The 20,624-nt window shown below is 40.7% G+C and overlaps 1 protein-coding gene across 1 annotated transcript in view; it reads left to right on the forward strand.

The window, feature by feature from the left end:
- The window catches only part of SMC6 (structural maintenance of chromosomes 6), an 869,177-nt gene that overhangs the window by 66,528 nt on the left and 782,025 nt on the right, over positions 1-20,624 (forward strand). Inside the window, 1 exon segment of the mRNA XM_053711237.1 lies at positions 4,152-4,257. Coding sequence (XP_053567212.1) covers positions 4,152-4,257 — 106 coding nt within the window.

Genomic DNA, 20,624 nt, shown 5'->3' on the forward strand with positions numbered 1-20,624 from the left:
CAGCAGATAAGGTGGTTTTGCGTACTAAGCCTGGTTTTCTTCCGAAAGTTGTTTCCAACAAGAATATTAACCAGGAGATAGTTGTACCTTCTTTGTGTCCGAATCCAGTTTCAAAGAAGGAACGTTTGTTACACAATTTGGACGTAGTCCGTGCTCTAAAATTCTATTTAGAGGCCACTAAAGATTTCAGACAAACATCTTCTTTGTTTGTTGTTTATTCTGGTAAAAGGAGAGGTCAAAAGGCAACTTCTACCTCTCTTTCTTTTTGGCTTAAAAGCATTATCCGATTGGCTTATGAGACTGCCGGACGGCAGCCTCCTGAAAGAATCACAGCTCATTCCACTAGGGCTGTGGCTTCCACATGGGCCTTCAAGAACGAGGCTTCTGTTGACCAGATATGTAAGGCAGCGACTTGGTCTTCACTGCACACTTTTGCCAAATTTTACAAATTTGATACTTTTGCTTCTTCGGAGGCTATTTTTGGGAGAAAGGTTTTGCAAGCCGTGGTGCCTTCCATTTAGGTGACCTGATTTGCTCCCTCCCTTCATCCGTGTCTTAAAGCTTTGGTATTGGTTCCCACAAGTAAGGATGACGCCGTGGACCGGACACACCTATGTTGGAGAAAACAGAATTTATGTTTACCTGATAAATTACTTTCTCCAACGGTGTGTCCGGTCCACGGCCCGCCCTGGTTTTTTTAATCAGGTCTGATGAATTATTTTCTCTAACTACAGTCACCACGGTATCATATGGTTTCTCTTATGCATATTTCCTCCTGTACGTCGGTCGAATGACTGGGGTAGGCGGAGCCTAGGAGGGATCATGTGACCAGCTTTGCTGGGCTCTTTGCCATTTCCTGTTGGGGAAGAGAATATCCCACAAGTAAGGATGACGCCGTGGACCGGACACACCGTTGGAGAAAGTAATTTATCAGGTAAGCATAAATTCTGTTTTTGAACGATGGAACTCTGAGAAATTTGTTTAGAATTTTTAAATCCAGAATTGGTCTGAAAATTCCCTCTTTTTTGGGAACTACAAACAGATTTGAGTAAAAACCCCTGAACTTGTTCCACAGTTGGAACTGGGTGTATCATTCCCATCTTTAACAGGTCTTCTACACAATGTAAGAATGCCTGTCTACTTATTTGGTTTGAAGATAAGTGAGAAATGTGGAACCTTCCCCTTGGGGGTAGTTCCTTGAATTCTAGAAGATAACCCTGAGAGACTATTTCTAGTGTCCAGGGATCCTGAACATCTCTTGCCCAGGCCTGAGCAAAGAGAGAGAGTCTGCCCCCTACTAGATCCGGTCCCGGATCGGGGGCTACCCCTTTATGCTGTCTTGGTAGCAGCAGCAGGCTTCTTGGCCTGTTTACCCTTATTCCAGCCTTGCATTTGTTTCCAAGCTGGTTTAGTCTGGGAAGCGTTACCCTCTTGTCTAGAGGCTGCCGAGTTAGAAGCCGGTCCGTTCCTGAAATTGCGAAAGGAACGAAAATTGGACTTATTCTTAGCCTTGAAAGGCCTATCCTGTGGGAGGGCATGGCCCTTTCCGCCAGTGATGTCTGAAATAATTTCTTTCAATTCTGGCCCAAAAAGGGTCTTACCTTTGAAAGGGATATTAAACAATTTTGTCTTGGAAGATACATCCGCCGACCAAGACTTTAGCCATAGCGCTCTGCGCGCCACAATTGCAAACCCTGAATTTTTCGCCGCTAATCTCGCTAACTGCAAAGCGGCTTCTAAAATAAAGGAATTAGCTAACTTAAGTGCGTGAATTCTGTCCATGACTTCCTCATACGGAGTCACCCTACTGAGCGACTTTTCCAGTTCCTCGAACCAGAACCACGCCGCTGTAGTGACAGGAATAATGCACGAAATAGGTTGAAGGAGGTAACCTTGCTGTACAAAAATCTTTTTAAGCAAACCCTCCAATTTTTTATCCATAGGATCTTTGAAAGCACAATTGTCCTCAATGGGAATGGTCGTGCGTTTGGCTAGTGTAGAAACCGCCCCCTCGACCTTAGGGACTGTTTGCCATATGTCCTTCCTGAGGTCGACCATAGGGAACAATTTCTTAAATATAGGAGGAGGGACAAAAAGGTATGCCTGGCTTCTCCCACTCCTTATTCACTATGTCCGCCACCCGTTTAGGTATCGGAAAGGCATCAGGGTGCACCGGGACCTCTAGGAACTTGTCCATCTTGCACAAGTTTTCTGGGATGACCAGATTGTCACAATCATCCAGAGTAGATAGCACCTCCTTAAGTAATGCGCGGAGATGCTCTGATTTAAATTTATATGTCACAACATCAGGTTCTGCCTGCTGAGAAATTCTTCCTGTATCAGAAATTTCTCCATCTGAGAAACCCTCCCTCACTGCCACTTCAGACTGGTGTGAGGGTATGACAGAAAAATTATCATCAGCGCCCTCCTGCTCTACAGTGTTTAAAACAGAGCAATCGCGCTTTCTCTGAATTGCTGGCATTTTGGATAAAATATTAGCTATGGAGTTATCCATTACTGCCGTCAATTGTTGCATAGTAACAAGCATTGGCGCGCTAGAAGTACTAGGGGTCGCCTGCGCGGGGATAACTGGTATAGACAAAGAAGGAGAAGATGTAGAACTATCTCTACTTCCTTCATCTGAGGAATCATCCTGGGCAACCTTACTATTTGTGACAATACTGTCCTTACTGTGTTTGGACGCTATGGCACAATTATCACATATATTTGAAGGGGGAACCACATTGGCTTCCATACATACAGAACATGATCTATCAGAAGGTACAGACATGTTAAACAGGCTTAAACTGGTTAATAAAGTACAAAAACCGTTTTAAAACAAAACCGTTACTGTCTCTTTAAATGTTAAACAGAGCACACTTTATTACTGAATATGTGAAAAACTATGAAGGAATTATCCAATCTTTACCAAATTTTCACCACTGTGTCTTAATGCATTCAAAGTATTGCACCTCAATTTTCAAGCTGTTAACCCTTAAAATGTGGAAACCGGAGCCGTTTGCAATTTTAACCCCACTACAGTCCCAGCCACAGCCTTTGTTGTGACTTCAACTATCCCAGGGGGGGTATTTCAAGCCTTCTAGGAACTTTTTCAGTGGACACCAGACCCTCTCACATGCATCTGCATGCACTGTACTTAAAAGAAACTGCACAATAATGGCGCGAAAATGAGGCTCTGCCTAATACAGTGAAAGGCCCTTCCTGACTGGGAAGGTGTCTTAACTAGTGCCTGGTGATAAAAAACGTTCCCCAAATAATAAGTGTGAAATCCACTTCAAACTTTAAATAAAAACTTAAATAAACAATCGATTTAGCCCTTAAGAGTGTCCACCAGTTAATTTTTTGTTCAGAGTGGCAAGCAGAATGACTGGGGGGCGGAGCCAGAGGGGGAGCTATATGGACAGCTCTTGCTGTGTGCTCTCCTTGCCTTTCCCTGTAGGGGAGGAGAATATCCCACAAGTAATGGATGACGCCGTGGACCGGATGTTGGAGAAATTGGGTTTAGTATTCCTTTAAAGGGCTATTATCATGATAAAATCTTATTATTTGTTAGAGCTTTTCATTTTATCAATAGTGACTTTGCTAAGTTGTGTCTCGCAAAGGAGTTAAACATACTGCTGGTCCAGAGTAGAAACTGGCACTGGTCCAATAACCAATGCAGTCCTAAAATGACATGCTCTCACAAATGATGGCATTTTATCACTATAATGGTCCTTTAAGCTCCCAGATGCTGGTATCCAGTGTGAAAATGCAGAGCTTCTCTAACTGTCACTTGTAATGGGCTAAAAAGAGCTGCAGGCACAGGAGCAAAACCATAGCATGATGAGTAGTAACCCTGTTACTGTAGTTGTACCCAGTAGGTGTAATTGTAGGTGTAGGAAAACATTTTAGGGACTTAAACTGTTTTTATGAGATAAAGTTTTCAATGAATAGCTTTGACATTCCGATTGCTTATGTTCATAAGGGCTCTATATAGTCTTTAGAGGGAAGGCACATGTATGTATATTTGTTAAAAAATACATTTCTGCATTTGATCCTTGTAAAGGAATATATTTTTTTTTAATTTTTTTTATTATCTTGAATTTTAATAAATGTAGAATGTTTGTTTATCTGTCTCTTGTTTTATTAAGGTGGTAAAAGTGCTGTTTTGACTGCTCTTATTGTTGGCCTTGGAGGAAAAGCTGCCCTTACCAACAGAGGTTCATCGATAAAAGGATTTGTTAAGGATGGCCAGACGTAGGTGTTTTATTACTTAATTTTTCCCAATGAATAATAATTTTATTTTAGCTAACTGAAAATTGCTTAGAAATAACAATAGACGGTATCAATGTAAAAGTATTTAGTATTAAATTTGAGCTGTTTCTTGGTGTAAATTTAAATATTTTTTTGCATTCTATAATAAAGTAGAATAAATCATTCAAAAGTTCTTGTGCCTTAAAAAAATATATATCATTTCCCCTAGGGCAGGGGTTTTCAATTCCATTCCCTAAGAGGATTACCTTTGGTGAGAACAAGTTAATGTCTGATTATTTCATGTGTGCTCCAGTTGAGATATCCTGAAAATCTTGCGTGTTAGAGTGGCGTTAGGACAGGAGTTAAAAAACCCTGCCCTAGGGGTTAATTCTGCGTGCATTTATCTGAATCATAAACGTTTTTTTTTAATTTTGACTAGACTTTAACCTTTCCAACCACTGTTTACTATACTCTGTAAGGATAATTTTGGTGTGGCTCCCTGCTCATCTTTCCACTTCTTGTCTAAGAGCCATGGCTTATTCTAGTCGGGGTACTCCAGCTTTCTCTTTTCCAGACTTTCTGCATAGTTTAAAATTTATATCCCAGGAATTGCCATAGAAATTTCTTCTACGATATGACGAGTCCACGGATTTCATCCTTGTGGGATTTTAACCTCCTGCTAACAGGAAGTGGCAAAGAGCACCACAGCAGAGCTGTATGTATGTATATGTATGTATGTGTATATATATATATATATATATATATATATATATATATATATATATATATATATATATATATATATATATCTATATCCCCTCCCTTCCCTCCACCCCCAGTCATTCTCTTTGCCTGTGTTAGTAATAGGAAGAGGTAAAGTGAGGTGTTAGTTTAGATTCTTCAATCAATAAGTTTTCTTTTGTAAGATGTATCGAGTCCACGGATTCATCCTCACTTGTGGGATATTCTCCTTCCCAACAGGAAGTGGCTAAGAGAGCACCCACAGCAGAGCTGTCTATATAGCTCCACCCCCAGTCATTCTCTTTGCCTACTCTAAGAAACTAGGAAGGGCAGAGCGAGTGTGGTGACAAAAATTTTAGTTTTTTATTTCTCAAGCAAAAGTTTGTTATTTTAAATGGTACCGGTGTGTACTATTTACTCTCTGGCAGAAAAGGGATGAAGATTTCTGCAAGGAGGATTATGATCTTAGCACTTTGTAACTAAGATCCACTGCTGTTCTCACAAGGGCTGAAGAGTACAGGAAACTTCAGTTGGGGGAACGGTTTGCATGCTAAGCTGCATATGAGGTATGTTCAGTCTATATTTTTTCTAGACAGACTGTGTTAATTCTAGAAAAGGTTGGCAATATCCCCATGAGGGAAGGGTAAGCTGTATTCAGACACTTGGATAGGAATCTCAGCTTGCGTAAAGGGCTCATAAGTTACTGGTGGCACTGTTAGGAAAAAACTTTTTGTTTGTTCAGTAAATTATGCAATTATAACATTTTTTTGAAGGGACTAAAGGGGTCATTGTGGCTTGTTTTAGGGTTAATTAACCCACATGGTTAATTAAGAGACACTCAGGTGTTTTTCTAATAGGCGCAGTTTCTTTTCCTTAGAGACATCCAACTGCTTCTCCAATGGTTCCTGCTGTGTTTGAGGGCTGTAAAGGAGGTTTTTTCCCCCACAAATCGTTCTGAAGGGCAGGTAGGCGCCCCAGCAGAGCTGTGGCAAGGTGCTGAAAGTCTTTTTTTTACCGGTTTTGACGTTTTTTCAATCCGGTTTTGCCATTAATGGGTTAATTGTTTATTTGCATAGCTGTGCAAAGTTACTAAGGCTGTAAAATACTACTGTAAAAATTTCGTTTAGTTTACTGCTTTTTTTACACTGTTTTGCAGAACTTGTGCAGCTTTTTTTCTCTTAAAGGCACAGTACCGTTTTATTTCTAAGTGTTATTTACTTTGATTACAGTGTTTTCCAAGCTTGCTTGTTACATTACTAGCCTGTTTAGCATGTCTGACACCAAGGAAAATCCTTGTTCAATATGTTTGGAAGCCATTATGGAACCCCCTCTTAGATTGTGTCCCAATTGTACTGATATGTCTATAAATTATAAAGAACATATATTAGCACTTAAAAATAGAGCAATAGATGATTCTCACTCAGAAGTAAATGAGGGTTCGCCATCTAGCTCTCCCCAAGTATCACAACCAGTAACGCCCGCACAAGTGACGCCAAGTACCTCTAGTGCGTCAAATTCATTTACTTTACAAGACATGGCCACAGTTATGGATACAACCCTCACAGAGGTTTTATCCAAACTGCCTGGTTTACAAGGAAAGCGGGACAGCTCTGGGTTAAGGAAAAATGGTGAGCCGTCTCATGCTTTAGTAGCCGTATCTGATATGCCCTCACAATGCTCTGAAGGGGTGAGGGATTTGTTATCTGAGGGAGAGATTTCTGATTCAGGAAAGACGCTCCCTCAGACAGATTCTGATATGACGGCCTTTAAATTTAAGCTTGAACACCTCCGCTTATTGCTTAGGGAGGTATTGGCAACTCTAGATTATTGTGACCCTATAGTGGTCAAAGAGAAATTGTGTAAAATGGATAGATACTTAGAGGTTCCTGTTTACACTGATGTTTTTCCAGTCCCTAAGAGGATTGTGAATATTATTGCTAAGGAGTGGGATAGACCAGGTATTCCGTTCACTCCCCCTCCTGTTTTTAAGAAAATGTTTCCCATATCTGACACCATAAGGGACTAATGGCAGACAGTTCCTAAGGTGGAGGGAGCTATTTCTTTCATGTAATTAACAAGAGTCCATGAGCTAGTGACGTATGGGATATACATTCCTACCAGGAGGGGCAAAGTTTCCCAAACCTTAAAATGCCTATAAATACACCCCTCACCACACCCACAAATCAGTTTTTACAAACTTTGCCTCCAAGGGAGGTGGTGAAGTAAGTTTGTGCTAGATTCTACGTTGATATGCGCTCCGCAGCAAGTTGGAGCCCGGTTTTCCTCTCAGCGTGCAGTGAATGTCAGAGGGATGTGAAGAGAGTATTGCCTATTGAATGCAGTGATCTCCTTCTACGGGGTCTATTTCATAAGGTTCTCTGTTATCGGTCGTAGAGATTCATCTCTTACCTCCCTTTTCAGATCGACGATATACTCTTATATTTACCATTTCCTCTACTGATTCTCGTTTCAGTACTGGTTTGGCTTTCTACAAACATGTAGATGAGTGTCCTGGGGTAAGTAAGTCTTATTTTCTGTGACACTCTAAGCTATGGTTGGGCACTTTATTTATAAAGTTCTAAATATATGTATTCAAACATTTATTTGCCTTGACTCAGAATGTTCAACTTTCCTTATTTCCAGACAGTCAGTTTCATATTTGGGATTATGCATTGAATTATCATATTTTTTCTTACCTCAAAAATTTGACTTTTTTCCCTGTGGGCTGTTAGGCTCGCGGGGGCTGAAAATGCTTCATTTTATTGCGTCATTCTTGGCGCGGACTTTTTTGGCGCAAAAAAATTTTTTTCCGTTTCCGGCGTCATACGTGTCTCCGGAAGTTGCGTCATTTTTTGACGTTATTTTGCGTCAAAGATGTCGGCGTTCCGGATGTGGCGTCATTTTTGGCGCCAAAAGCATTTAGGCGCCAAATAATGTGGGCGTCTTTTTTGGCGCTAAAAAATATGGGCGTCATTTTTGTCTCCACATTATTTAAGTCTCATTATTTATTGCTTCTGGTTGCTAGAAGCTTGTTCACTGGCATTTTTTTCCCATTCCTGAAACTGTCATTTAAGGAATTTGATCTATTTTGCTTTATATGTTGTTTTTTTCTTTTACATATTGCAAGATGTTCCACGTTGCAACTGAGTCAGAAGTTACTACAGGAAAATCACTGCACAGTGCTGGAGCTACCAAGCTAAGTCTGCTATAAACTTTTGGTATCTGTTTCTCCAGCTGTTATTTGTATTGCATGTCATGTCAAACTTATTAATGCAGATAAAATTTCCTTTAGTACTGTTACATTACCTGTTGCTGTCCGTCAACATCTAATTTTCAGAGTGTTCCTGATAACATAAGAGATTTTATTTTTTAAATCCATTAAGAAGGCTATGTCTGTTATTTCTCCTTCTAGTATACATAAAAGTCTTTTAAAACTTCTCTTTTTTTCAGATGAATTTTTAAATGAACATCATCATTCTGATACTGATAATGGTTCTTCTGGTTCAGAGGTTTCTGTCTCAGAGGTTGATGCTGATAAATATTTGTATTTGTTCAAGATGGAATTTATTCGTTCTTTACTTAATGAAGTGTTATTTGCATTAGAAATAGAGGATTCTGGTCCTCTTGATACTAAATGTAAACGTTTAAATAAGGTTTTTAAATCTCCTGTAGTTATTCCAGAAGTGTTTTATCTCCCTGATGCTATTTCTGAGGTAATTTCCAGGGAATGGAATAATTTGGGTAATTTATTTACTCCTTCTAGACGTTTAAGCAAATTATATCCTGTGCCATCTGACAGATTAGAGTTTGTTGGGACAAAAATCCCTAAGGTTATGGGGCTGTCTCTACTCCTGCTAATGTACTACTATTCCTATGGCAGATAGTACTTCATTTAAGGATCCTTTAGATAGGAAAATTGAATCCTTTCTAAGAAAAGCTTACTTATGTTCAGGTAATCTTCTTAGACCTGCTATATTTTTAGCGGATGTTGCTGCAGCTTCAACTTTTTTGGTTAGAAGCTTTAGCGCAACAAGTAACAGATCATAATTTTATAGCATTATTATTATTCTATAACATGCTAATAATTTTATTGGTGATACCATCTTTTGATATCATTAGAGTTGATGTCAGGTATATGTCTCTAGCTATTTTAGCTAGATAAGCTTTATGGATTAAACTTGGAATGCTGACATGTCTTCTAAGTCAACTTTGCTTTCCCTTTCTTTCCAGGGTAAATAATCATTTCGTTCCTTTCCTCACAACAAGGAACAAAAGCCTGATCCTTCATCCTCAGGAGCGGTATCAGTTTGGAAACTATTTCCAGTTTGGAATATATCCAAGCCTTATAGAAACCTATAGCCAGCTCCTAAGTACCTATGAAGGTGCGGCCCTTATTCCAGCTCAGCTGGTATGGGGCAGATTACGTTTTCTTCAAAGAAATTTGGATCAATTCCGTTCTTAATCTCTGGTTTCAGAAACATTGTTTCAGAAAGGTACAGAATTGGCTTCAAGTTAAGGCCTCCTGCTAAGAGATTCTTTTCTTTCCCGTGTCCCAATTGACACAGCAAGGCTCAGCATTTCTGAAATGTGTTTCAGATCTAGAGTTGGCTGGAGTATTTATGCCAGTTCCAGTTCTGGAACAGGGGCTGGGGTTTTATTTTATCTCTTCATTGTACCAAAGAAGGTCAATTCCTTCAGACCAGTTCTGGATCTATCATTATTGAATCGTTATGTTAGGATACCAACATTCAAGATGGTTACTGTAGGACTATCCTGCCTTTTGTTTAGAAAGGGCATTATATGTCTACAATAGATTTACAGGATGTGTATCTGCATATTCCGATTCATCCAGATCACTTTTAGTGTCTGAGATTCTCTTTTTAGACAAGCATTACCAGTTTTGTGGCTCTACTATTTGGCCTAGCCTCAGTTCCAAGAATTTTTTTCAAAGGTTCTCGGTGCCCTTCTTTCTGTAATCAGAGAATAGGGTTTTGGTATTTCCTTATTTGGACGATATCTTGGTACTTGCTCAGTCTTCTCATTTTCGAAGAATCTCATACGAATCGACTTGTGTTGTTTCTTCAAGTTCATGGTTGGAGGATCAATTTACCAATCAGTTTATTGATTCCTCAGACAAGGGTAACCTTTTTAGGTTTCTAGATAAATTCAGTGTCTATGACTCTGTCCTTGTCAGACAAGAGAAGTTTAACATTGATATCAGCTTGTCAAAACCTTCAGTCACAATCATTCCCTTTGGTAGCCTTATGCATGGAAATGTTGGATCTTAGGACTGCCGCATTAGATGCGATCTCCTTTGCTCGTTTTCACATGCGACCTCTTCAGCTCTGTATGCTGAACCAATGGTGCAGGGATTACTCAAAGATATCTCAATTAATATCTTTAAACCGATTTTACGACACTCTCTGACATGGTGGACAGATCACCATCGTTTAGTTCAGGGGGCTTCTTTGTTCTTCCGACCTGGACTATAATCTCAACAGATACGAGTCTTACAGGTTGAGGAGCTGTGTGGGGGTATCTGACGGCACAAGGGGTTTGGGAATCTCAGGAGGTGAGATTTCCGATCAATATTTTGGAACCCCGTGCAATTTTCAGAGCTCTTCAGTCTTGGCCTCTTCTGAAGAGAGAGTTGTTCATTGTTTTCAGATAACACATTGTCACAACTGTGGCATACATCAATCATCAAGGAGGGACTCACAGTCCTCTGGCTATGAAAGAAGTATCTCGAATTTTGGTTTGGGCGGAATCCAGCTCCTGTCTAATCTCTGCGGTTTATATCCCAGGTATGGACAATTGGAAAGCGGATTATCTCAGTCGCCAAACGTTGCATCCGGGCGAATGGTCTCTTCACCCAGAGGTATTTCTTCAGATTGTTCAAATGTGGGAACTTCCAGAAATAGTTCTGATGGCTTCTCATCTAAACAAGAAACTTCCCAGGTATCTGTCCAGATCCCGGGATCCTCAGGCGGAGGCAGTGGATGCATTTTCACTTCCTTGGAAGTATCATCCTGCCTATATCTTTCCGCCTCTAGTTCTTCTTCCAAGAGTAATCTCCAAGATTCTGAAGGAATGCTCGTTTGTTCTGCTGGTAGCTCCGGCATGGCCTCACAGGTTTTGGTATGCGGATCTTGTCCGGATGGCCTCTTGCCAACCGTGGACTCTTCCGTTAAGACCAGACCTTTTGTCTCAAGGTCCTTTTTTCCATCAGGATCTGAAATCCTTAAATTTAAAGGTATGGAGATTGAAGGCTTGATTCTTGGTCAAAGAGGTTTCTCTGACTCTGTGATTAATACTATGTTACAGGCTCGTACATCTGTATCCAGAGAGATATATTATAGAGTCTGGAAAACTTATATTTCTTGGTGTCTTTCTCATCATTTTTCTTGGCATTCTTTTAGAATACCGAGAATATTACAATTTCTTCAGGATGGTTTAGATAAGGGTTTGTCCGCAAGTTCCTTGAAAGGTCAAATCTCTGCTCTTTCTGTTCTTTTTCACAGAAAGATTGCTATTCTTCCTGATATTCATTGTTTTGTACAAGCTTTGGTTTGTATAAAGCCTGTCATTAAGTCAATTTCTCCTCCTTGGAGTTTGAATTTGGTTCTGGGGGCTCTTCAAGCTCCTCCATTTGAACCTATGCATTCATTGGATATTAATTACTTTCTTGGAAAGTTTTGTTCCTTTTGGCCATCTCTTCTGCCAGAAGAGTTTCTGAATTATCTGCTCTTTCTTATGAGTCTCCTTTTCTGATTCTTCATCAGGATAAGGCGGTGTTGCGAACTTCTTTTGAATTTTTACCTAAAGTTGTGAATTCCAACAACATTAGTAGAGAAATTGTGGTTCCTTCATTATGTCCTAATCCTAAGAATTCTAAGGAGAAATCGTTGCATTCTTTGGATGTTAGAGCTTTGAAATATTATGTTGAAGCTACGAAATCTTTCTGTAAGACTTCTAGTCTATTTGTTATCTTTTCCGGTTCTAGGAAAGGCCAGAAAGCTTCTGCCATTTCTTTGGCATCTTGGTTGAAATCTTTAATTCATCTTGCCTATGTTGAGTCGGGTAAAATTCCGCCTCAGAGAATTACAGCTCATTCTACTAGGTCAGTATCTACTTCCTGGGCGTTTAGGAATGAAGCTTCGGTTGACCAGATCTGCAAAGCAGCAACTTGGTCCTCTTTGCATACTTTTACTAAATTCTACCATTTTGATGTATTTTCTTCTTCTGAAGCAGTTTTTGGTAGAAAAGTTCTTCAGGCAGCGGTTTCAGTTTGAATCTTCTGCTTATGTTTTTTGTTAAACTTTATTTTGGGTGTGGATTATTTTCAGCAGGAATTGGCTGTCTTTATTTTATCCCTCCCTCTCTAGTGACTCTTGTGTGGAAAGATCCACATCTTGGGTAGTCATTATCCCATACGTCACTAGCTCATGGACTCTTGTTAATTACATGAAAGAAAACATAATTTATGTAAGAACTTACCTGATAAATTCATTTCTTTCATATTAACAAGAGTCCATGAGGCCCACCCTTTTTTGGGGTGGTTATGATTTTTTTGTATAAAGCACAATTATTCCAATTCCTTATTTTATATGCTTCGCACTTTTTTTCTTATCACCCCACTTCTTGGCTATTCGTTAAACTGATTTGTGGGTGTGGTGAGGGGTGTATTTATAGGCATTTTAAGGTTTGGGAAACTTTGCCCCTCCTGGTAGGAATGTATATCCCATACGTCACTAGCTCATGGACTCTTGTTAATATGAAAGAAATGAATTTATCAGGTAAGTTCTTACATAAATTATGTTTTCTACTCTGTCTAACCGTACAACTATACCTTTTGAAGACAGTTGTGCTTTCAAAGATCCTATGGATAAAAAATTAGAGGGTCTCTTGAAGAAAATTTTTGTTCATCAAGGTTTTTCTCTCCAACCTATTGCGTGCATTGTTCCTGTTACGACTGCAGCTGCTTTCTGGTTTGAGGCTCTAGAGGAGGCTCTTCAAATGGAGACTCCATTAGAGGAGATTATGGACAGAATTAAGGCCCTTAAGTTGGCTAATTCTTTTATTACAGATGCGGCATTTCAACTGGCTAAATTAGTGGCAAAGAATTCAGGTTTTGCCATTTTAGCATGCAGGGCGTTATGGCTTAAGTCCTGGTCTGCTGATGTGTAATCTAAATCTAAACTTTTGAACATCCCTTTCAAAGGTAAGACCCTATTCGGGCCTGAACTGAAAGAGATTATTTCAAACATCACTGGAGGGAAAGGTCATGCCCTCCCTCAGGATAGATCAAATAAGATGAGGACCAAACAGAATAATTTTCGTTCTTTTCGGAACTTCAAGAGTGGTCCCGCTTCAGCTTCCTCTACTGCAAAGCAAGATGGGAATTTTGCCCAATCCAAGTCAGTCTGGAGACCTAACCAGGCTTGGAACAAGGGTAAACAGGCCAAGAAGCCTGCAGCTGCTTCTAAAACAGCATGAAGGGGTAGCCCCCGATCCGGTACCGGATCTAGTAGGGGGCAGACTCTCTCTCTCTCTCTCTCTCTCTCTCTCTCTCTCTCTCTCTCTTCGCTCAGGCTTGGGCGAGAGATGTTCACGATCCCTGGGCTTTAGAAATTGTGTCCCAGGGATATCTTCTGGAATTCAAAGACTCCCTTCCAAGGGGGAGATTTCACATTTCTCGATTGTCTGTAAACCAGACAAAGAGAGAGGCGTTCTTACGCTGTGTAGAAGACCTACATACCATGGGGGTGATCCGCCCAGTCCCAATAGAGGAACAGGGGCAAGGGTTTTTATTCAAACCTGTTTGTGGTTTCCAAAAAAGAGGGAACTTTCAGACCAATCTTGGATCTCAAAATTCTAAACAAGTTCCTCAAGGTTCCATCATTCAAGGTGGAGACTATTCGGACTATTCTACCTCTGATCCAGGAGGGTCAATTTATGACTACCGTGGACTTAAAGGATGCAAATGTACACATCCCTATTCACAGAGATCATCATCAATTTATCAGATTCGCCTTTCTAAACAGGCATTTCCAGTTTGTGGCCCTTCCCTTCGGGTTGGCCATGGCTCCCAGAATTTTCACAAAAGTGCTAGGGTCCTTTCTGGCGGTTTTGCGACCACGGGGCATAGCAGTGGTGCCTTATCTAGACATCTTAATTCAGGCGTCGACTTTCCAGCTAGCCAAGTCTCACACGGACATCGTGTTGGCTTTTCTGAGATCTCACGAGTGGAAGGTGAGCATAAAAAAGAGTTCTCTCTTCCCTCTTACAAGAGTTTCCTTCCTAGGGACTCTGATAGAAATGAAAATATTTCTGACGGAGGTCAGAAAATTAAAACTCTTAACCACTTGCCGAGCTCTTCATTCCATTCCTCGGCCATCAGTGGCTCAGTGTATGGAGGTAATCGGACTCATGGTAGCGGCAATGGACATAGTTCCTTTTGCCCGCCTACACCTCAGACCACTGAAACTATGCATGCTCAAACAGTGGAATGGGAATTATGCAGATTTATCTCCTCAACTGCATCTGGACCGGGGGACCAGAGACTCTCTTCTCTGGTGGTTGTCTCAGGACCACCTGTCTCAGGGAATGTGTTTCCGCAGGCCAGAGTGGCTCATTGTAACGACAGATGCCAGCCTGCTAGGCTGGGGTGCAGTCTGGAACTCCCTGAAAGCACAGGGCTTATGGTCTCGGGAGGAAGCTCTCCTCCCGATAAACATTCTAGAACTGAGAGCGATATTCAATGCGCATCAGGCAAGGCCTCAGCTTGCTGCGGCCAAATTCATCAGGTTTCAGTCGTGACAACATCACGACTGTAGCTTATATCAATCAGGGAGGAACAAGGAGTTCTCTAGCGATGATGGAGGTAACCAAAATAATCCGGTGGGCAGAGGATCACTCTTGCCATCTCTCAGCAATCCACATCCCAGGGGTAGAGAACTGAGAGGCGGATTTTCTAAGTCGTCAGACTTTTCATCCGGGGGAGTGGGAACTCCATCCGGAGGTATTTGCCCAGCTGATTCTGCTATGGGGCACACCAGAATTGGATCTGATGGCGTCTCGTCAGTATGCCAAACTTCCTCGTTACGGGTCCAGGTCCCGGGATCCCAAGGCGGTACTGATGGATGCTCTTGCAGTGCCTTGGTCCTTCAATCTGGCCTATGTATTTCCACCATTTCCTCTCCTCCCACGTCTGGTTGCCAGAATCAAGCAGGAGAGAGCTTCGGTAATTCTGATAGCACCTGCGTGGCCACGCAGGATTTGGTATGCAGACCTAGTGGACATGTCCTCGGTTCCACCGTGGACTCTGCCAATGAGGCGGGACCTTCTAATCCAAGGTCTGTTCACGCATTCAAATCTAATTTCTCTGTGTCTGACTGCTTGCAGATTGAACGCCTGATTCTATCAAAGCGTGGTTTCTCTGAGTCGGTCATTGATACCCTGATTCAGGCTAGAAAGCCTGTCACCAGGAAGATTTATCATAAGATTTGGCGCAAATATCTTTATTGATGTGAATCCAAAGGTTACTCGTGGAGTAAGATTAGGATTCCTAGAATATTGTCTTTTCTCCAAGAAGGTTTGGAGAAGGGATTATCTGCTAGTTCTCTAAAAGGACAAATATCTGCTTTGTCTATTCTACTTCACAAACGTCTGGCAGATGTCCCAGACGTTAAAGCATTTAGTCAGGCTTTGGTCAGAATCAAGCCTGTATTTAAACCTGTTGCTCCGCCATGGAGCTTAAACTTAGTTCTTAAAGTTCTTCAAGGGGTTCCGTTTGAACCTATGCATTCCATAGATATTAAGCTTCTATCTTAGAAAGTTTTGTTTTTAGTAGCTATCTCTTCGGCTCAAAGAGTTTCTGAGCTATCTGCTTTACAATGTGATTCCCCTTACCTTGTTTTCCATGCAGATAAGGTGGTTTTACATACCAAACCTGGGTTTCTTCCTAAGGTTGTTTCTAATAAGAATATAAATCAAGAGATTGTGGTTCCTTCTTTGTGTCCTAATCCTTCATCTAAGAAGGACGGTCTGTTACACAATCTTGATGTGGTTCGTGCTTTAAAATTCTACTTACAAGCAACTAAAGATTTCCGTCAAACATCTTCTTTGTTTGTTGTTTATTCTGGTAAACGGAGAGGTCAAAGGGCTACGGCTTCCTCTCTTTCCTTTTGGCTGAAAAGCATCATCCGTTTGGCCTATGAGACTTCTGGACGGCAGCCTCCTGAAAGGATTACTGCTCATTCTACTAGAGCTGTGGCTTCCACATGGGATTTTAAAAATGAGGCTTCTGTTGAACAGATTTGTAAGGCGGCGACTTGGTCTTCGCTTCATACTTTTTCTAAATTCTACAAATTCGATACTTTTGCTTCCTCTGAGGCTATTTTTGGGAGAGAGGTCTTACAGGCAGTGGTGCCTTCCGTTTAAGTTCCTGCCTTGTCCCTCCCTTCATCCGTGTCCTAAAGCTTTGGTATTGTTATCCCACAAGTAATGGATGAATCCGTGGACTGGATACACCTTTACAAGAGAAAACAAAATTTATGCTTACCTGATAAATTTATTTCTCTTGTGGTGTATCCAGTCCACGGCCCGCCCTGTCATTTTTAGGCAGGTGTTTTTTTTTTTTTTTTTAACATATTTTTATTGAGGTTGAAAACAGGTTATAACATTTGTCATGCTTCAAGAAGTATGTTAATACAGAAAGAAAAAACAAAACAAAATTATGTCAAATATACTTTCAGAGATATAGTCACAAACATTGCAACACAAAGAAATTTGAACATACAGAATAAATACCTCACATTTTTAAATTTAGTTTAGCTTTGAGACATTCGCATGCATGACTAATTTTATAACATAGAGAATTAAGAGATTCCCTTATTTACTGAAACACTCCATAGATATACCATATACTTGTGTTACCACATAAATGAGTTTAATGAGTGCTACATTAATGCTTGTGAGATTTAAGGGAAACATTTTATAGACATGCATGACTAGCTTTGTAATAGAAAAAATTAAGAGATTCCCTAGGGGCTGCAAGAAGCGTTAAGTACTGTATACTTAGAAGGAATCTCTCAGCTTCAATCTTTATTATACTTTGAGACATTCCATAGACATATATAACTAGTGACACAATGTAGGCGAGATTAAGGAATGTCACATTAATACTTTTAATATTTAGAGTTGCGGTACAAGTCAGATAAACCGCGTGAGTGGCTCTCCTAAACAAGGAGGTACATTATATAGAAATAGGGGTAGGAGTGGGGGGCAGGAGGTGGTCATTTGAATGTGATTGGTGATATAAATTAAAAGCTATGGCAAGGGAATAATTGTTGATAGTACAGAAGGAATTGCTCAGCAGGTAAGGAAGCTTAAGAAGATACACAGACATTTGAAACATGTTAGACTGGTCTGTAATATAACATAAGTATTCACTTCATGATAAAATGGTGGAAGCCAATTATAGTAGGAGTTTTTAGATATAATGTTAGCTCCTATGTATTTGGCTATCTCAGTATTAGTTCACCACAGGGATTAGTATTAGTTCAGACACCATAACACATATGTAGGATTCTCATAAAAGAGACTTATAAGTAAGACAATCTCTGATAGGCTACATCGTGATTACATGGGTGGACAAAGAGATAATAGATCTACCACAGGGCATGGGCCCTATGCTCTGCAGTATTAGATATATAAATCCAACATGCAATCGAGCACAAGCTGAGTAACATAATCTCTTAAACAATTGCATAACTGTAACAGGGTGAGATGCAAAACACATAATTATTATATATCTATAAAACCTTTAGGTACTCTATTAAATAAAACTAGGTTAACATGCGTGAGTCAAACGTTAGCAACAAACCAGCTTGCGTGCATAAGAGGTAGAGATGAGATAAAGTAACTGTCTGTGACTGGTATACCATCTATTATCTAATAGCATATCTACACATATTAGGCTTATGATAGCAGAGAAACAGAAACACTTTTATATTACCCCTAGTTAGCATTGAAAGTACATAAATAACGGTCTAGAAGACCGGTATAGTAGTAGGGAAAGGTGCACTCCTCAGTCACAGGAAAGTGGAGCAGTGTATAGTTCAAAAGCTTAGAATGTCACAGTTAAAACCAGGGCAATGCAAAGGCTTAAATATATGTTATATGCAAGTGGTATAACTGCCAGCCCACCATCCGCTTGCTGGTAGAGATAGGATGTAGAGAGAAACATATCATAGATATGGGAGGATGGATCCTCAAACAGGGGAATATTGAACAGTGCAAAAGACATTTGTACATACAAACCAATATGATCTGTTTTAACCAACTATATAAACAAGCATAATTAACCTGGTAACCTGTAGGTAGTGATATTAAAACTCAACATCCGTTTTAACATATGGGGTCTTTAAAGCAATGCACAGGTATACATAGTACAGACCAAACTTGATATATAAGCCACTCAGTTTGTAGGTTGTGTCAAATGCTAGAATCTACTATCGCATATGCAGGGGAGAATATTACTATAAGGATATATAAGTCACTGTGAGAACATAAGGAACTTAATGTAAAGGTGATTCTCTTAGCCAACTCCGACTTTAAGAGCGTGCGCTGGAGACCGCAGAGGCAATAGAGCAGCTTGCAATATCCATTCGTCCGGAAAGAAGCCTGTCCTCGCTAACTTTTTTGGCCTTTGCAGTAATACTCTGGGGATCGCTAACTCCGGGCTTGATGGTGGCCCTGTGTAGTTCTCTTCTGTTGCGGTAATAGGCAGATAGGCTTCCCGTAGGGACTCTTTAGCTGACAACTCTGTTAGCGACAAAAGGTATCTCTGATCTTTGATCTTGGGAGATGTTTGGGCAGTTGCAGGGGCTGTGCAGAGATCTGTGTCCCTAGTCCCATATATATGCAGTGGGGAAATTATGTCCGCCTCCTCATGTCGGGTCGGATTGTCAGCCAGCTCGTCAGCCGAAGGTACAGTGTTCATGGGGCACACTTCCATGTCTCTCCACATGCTATGTGGAATGGGCAATGGGCACAAAGGCCCCATAGTATTATTCAAGTCCCAAGCGGTTCTGGGGACATAGTGTGAGTCGTCAGGTCCTGTAGAATTTGCATCGGCTGGATGAGCCGCCTTCTGAGACGGGTGTGTAAATGCAGCTCGGTAGTTATCCAGGAGTTTACTTAGCTCTCTGAGAATAAATGTCGCCGATACTATGTTATCACCCACGATAGCTGCCATTGTAAAAAGTTATAAAGCTATTGATAGTCAGCTTTTTGCCTCTGTGGTTGCTCACCACGTGGATTATAAGATGGCCGCTGCTTAATACTCCGAGCAGCTAGGCGAGCGTCAGTGAGGACTGGAGGTATCTACAACCTGCAATGTTGCTTGGTTTTAGCATCAAAGGCACTGGTCCTACGAGATCTAGCTGTGATTGAAATGAGGGAGCTTGAGCGGCCGTTGAATTTGTTCTATGTATATATTGTAGCCGGAGCTACAGAGAGATGCGACCGTTCAGCTCCATTGATGGCTCCTCCCCCGTTGTTTTTTATTTTTAAACTACAGTCACATCTGCACCCTATAGTTTCTCCTTTTTTCTTGCTTGTCTTCGGTCGAATGACTGGGGGTGGCAGTTTGGGGAGGAGCTATATAGACAGCTCTGCTGTGGGTGTCCTCTTGCAGCTTCCTGTTGGGAAGGAGAATATCCCACAAGTAATGGATGAACCCGTGGACTGGATACACCACAAGAGAAATAAATTTATCAGGTAAGCATAAATTTAGTTTTTTCCTCAGAAACATTATGAAGGAAAGCCGGTCATGTGACCGCATCTGCCGAGCTCAAATTACTGCTGCGACACAGAGTGGCACTTCTTCCTGGCATGCTGAGTACCAGAAATAACCATTTTTTTTAAACCTGACAGTTTAAAAATGTTGCATTGTTTTATTTTAAAGCAAAGGGGAAATGAATAAGCTGCTGAAATACAAAATTCAGCCTTACTTTCAGTTTAAACTTGTATTTTTTTTATCAAGTAAATATTTGTCAGAAAATAAAGCCTATTAAAAATATTTTACCCTTTCTTTTTAAAAGAGTTTAAATATTAGTCTCACACATGCTACAGTGCCTGCTTCATGACCCAGTGTAACCCATACAACAGGATTATCTATGTCCCAATAAAAAAGCAGTGTCTTTTAATTTAAGTGCATTGTCTCCCCAACTGGAAGAAAAAGCACTTGCCTGCTCCACTGTCCGGCATGTAGACAGTTATGAGAGGACACAGTTCCTCAAATAGACCTTTGCAAAAGAAAGAACAGAGTAGCCAATTCTGACTTTCTAAACTAGGGCAGTAATTGTTAGGAAAATGCAGTAAGTACCTCTTTACAGGTTCCTAACTGCTTTAAAGCCACCACTACCCGACGGCAAGGAATGACGTGGAATACGGCTGTACCCCAAAACTTGCTTGTAGGTGAAATCAAAATTTTTCTTCAGACCCCTAAACTTCACCTCCTCTACGCACCGAAGGCAAAGAGAATGACTGGTGGTTGTGGGTAATGGAGTGATACTTAGCAGTTTAACTGTGGTGCTTTTTGCCTCCTCCTGCTGGCCAGTATT

This window comes from Bombina bombina, chromosome 4, assembly GCF_027579735.1.
Source record: "Bombina bombina isolate aBomBom1 chromosome 4, aBomBom1.pri, whole genome shotgun sequence".
NCBI lineage: Eukaryota > Metazoa > Chordata > Amphibia > Anura > Bombinatoridae > Bombina > Bombina bombina.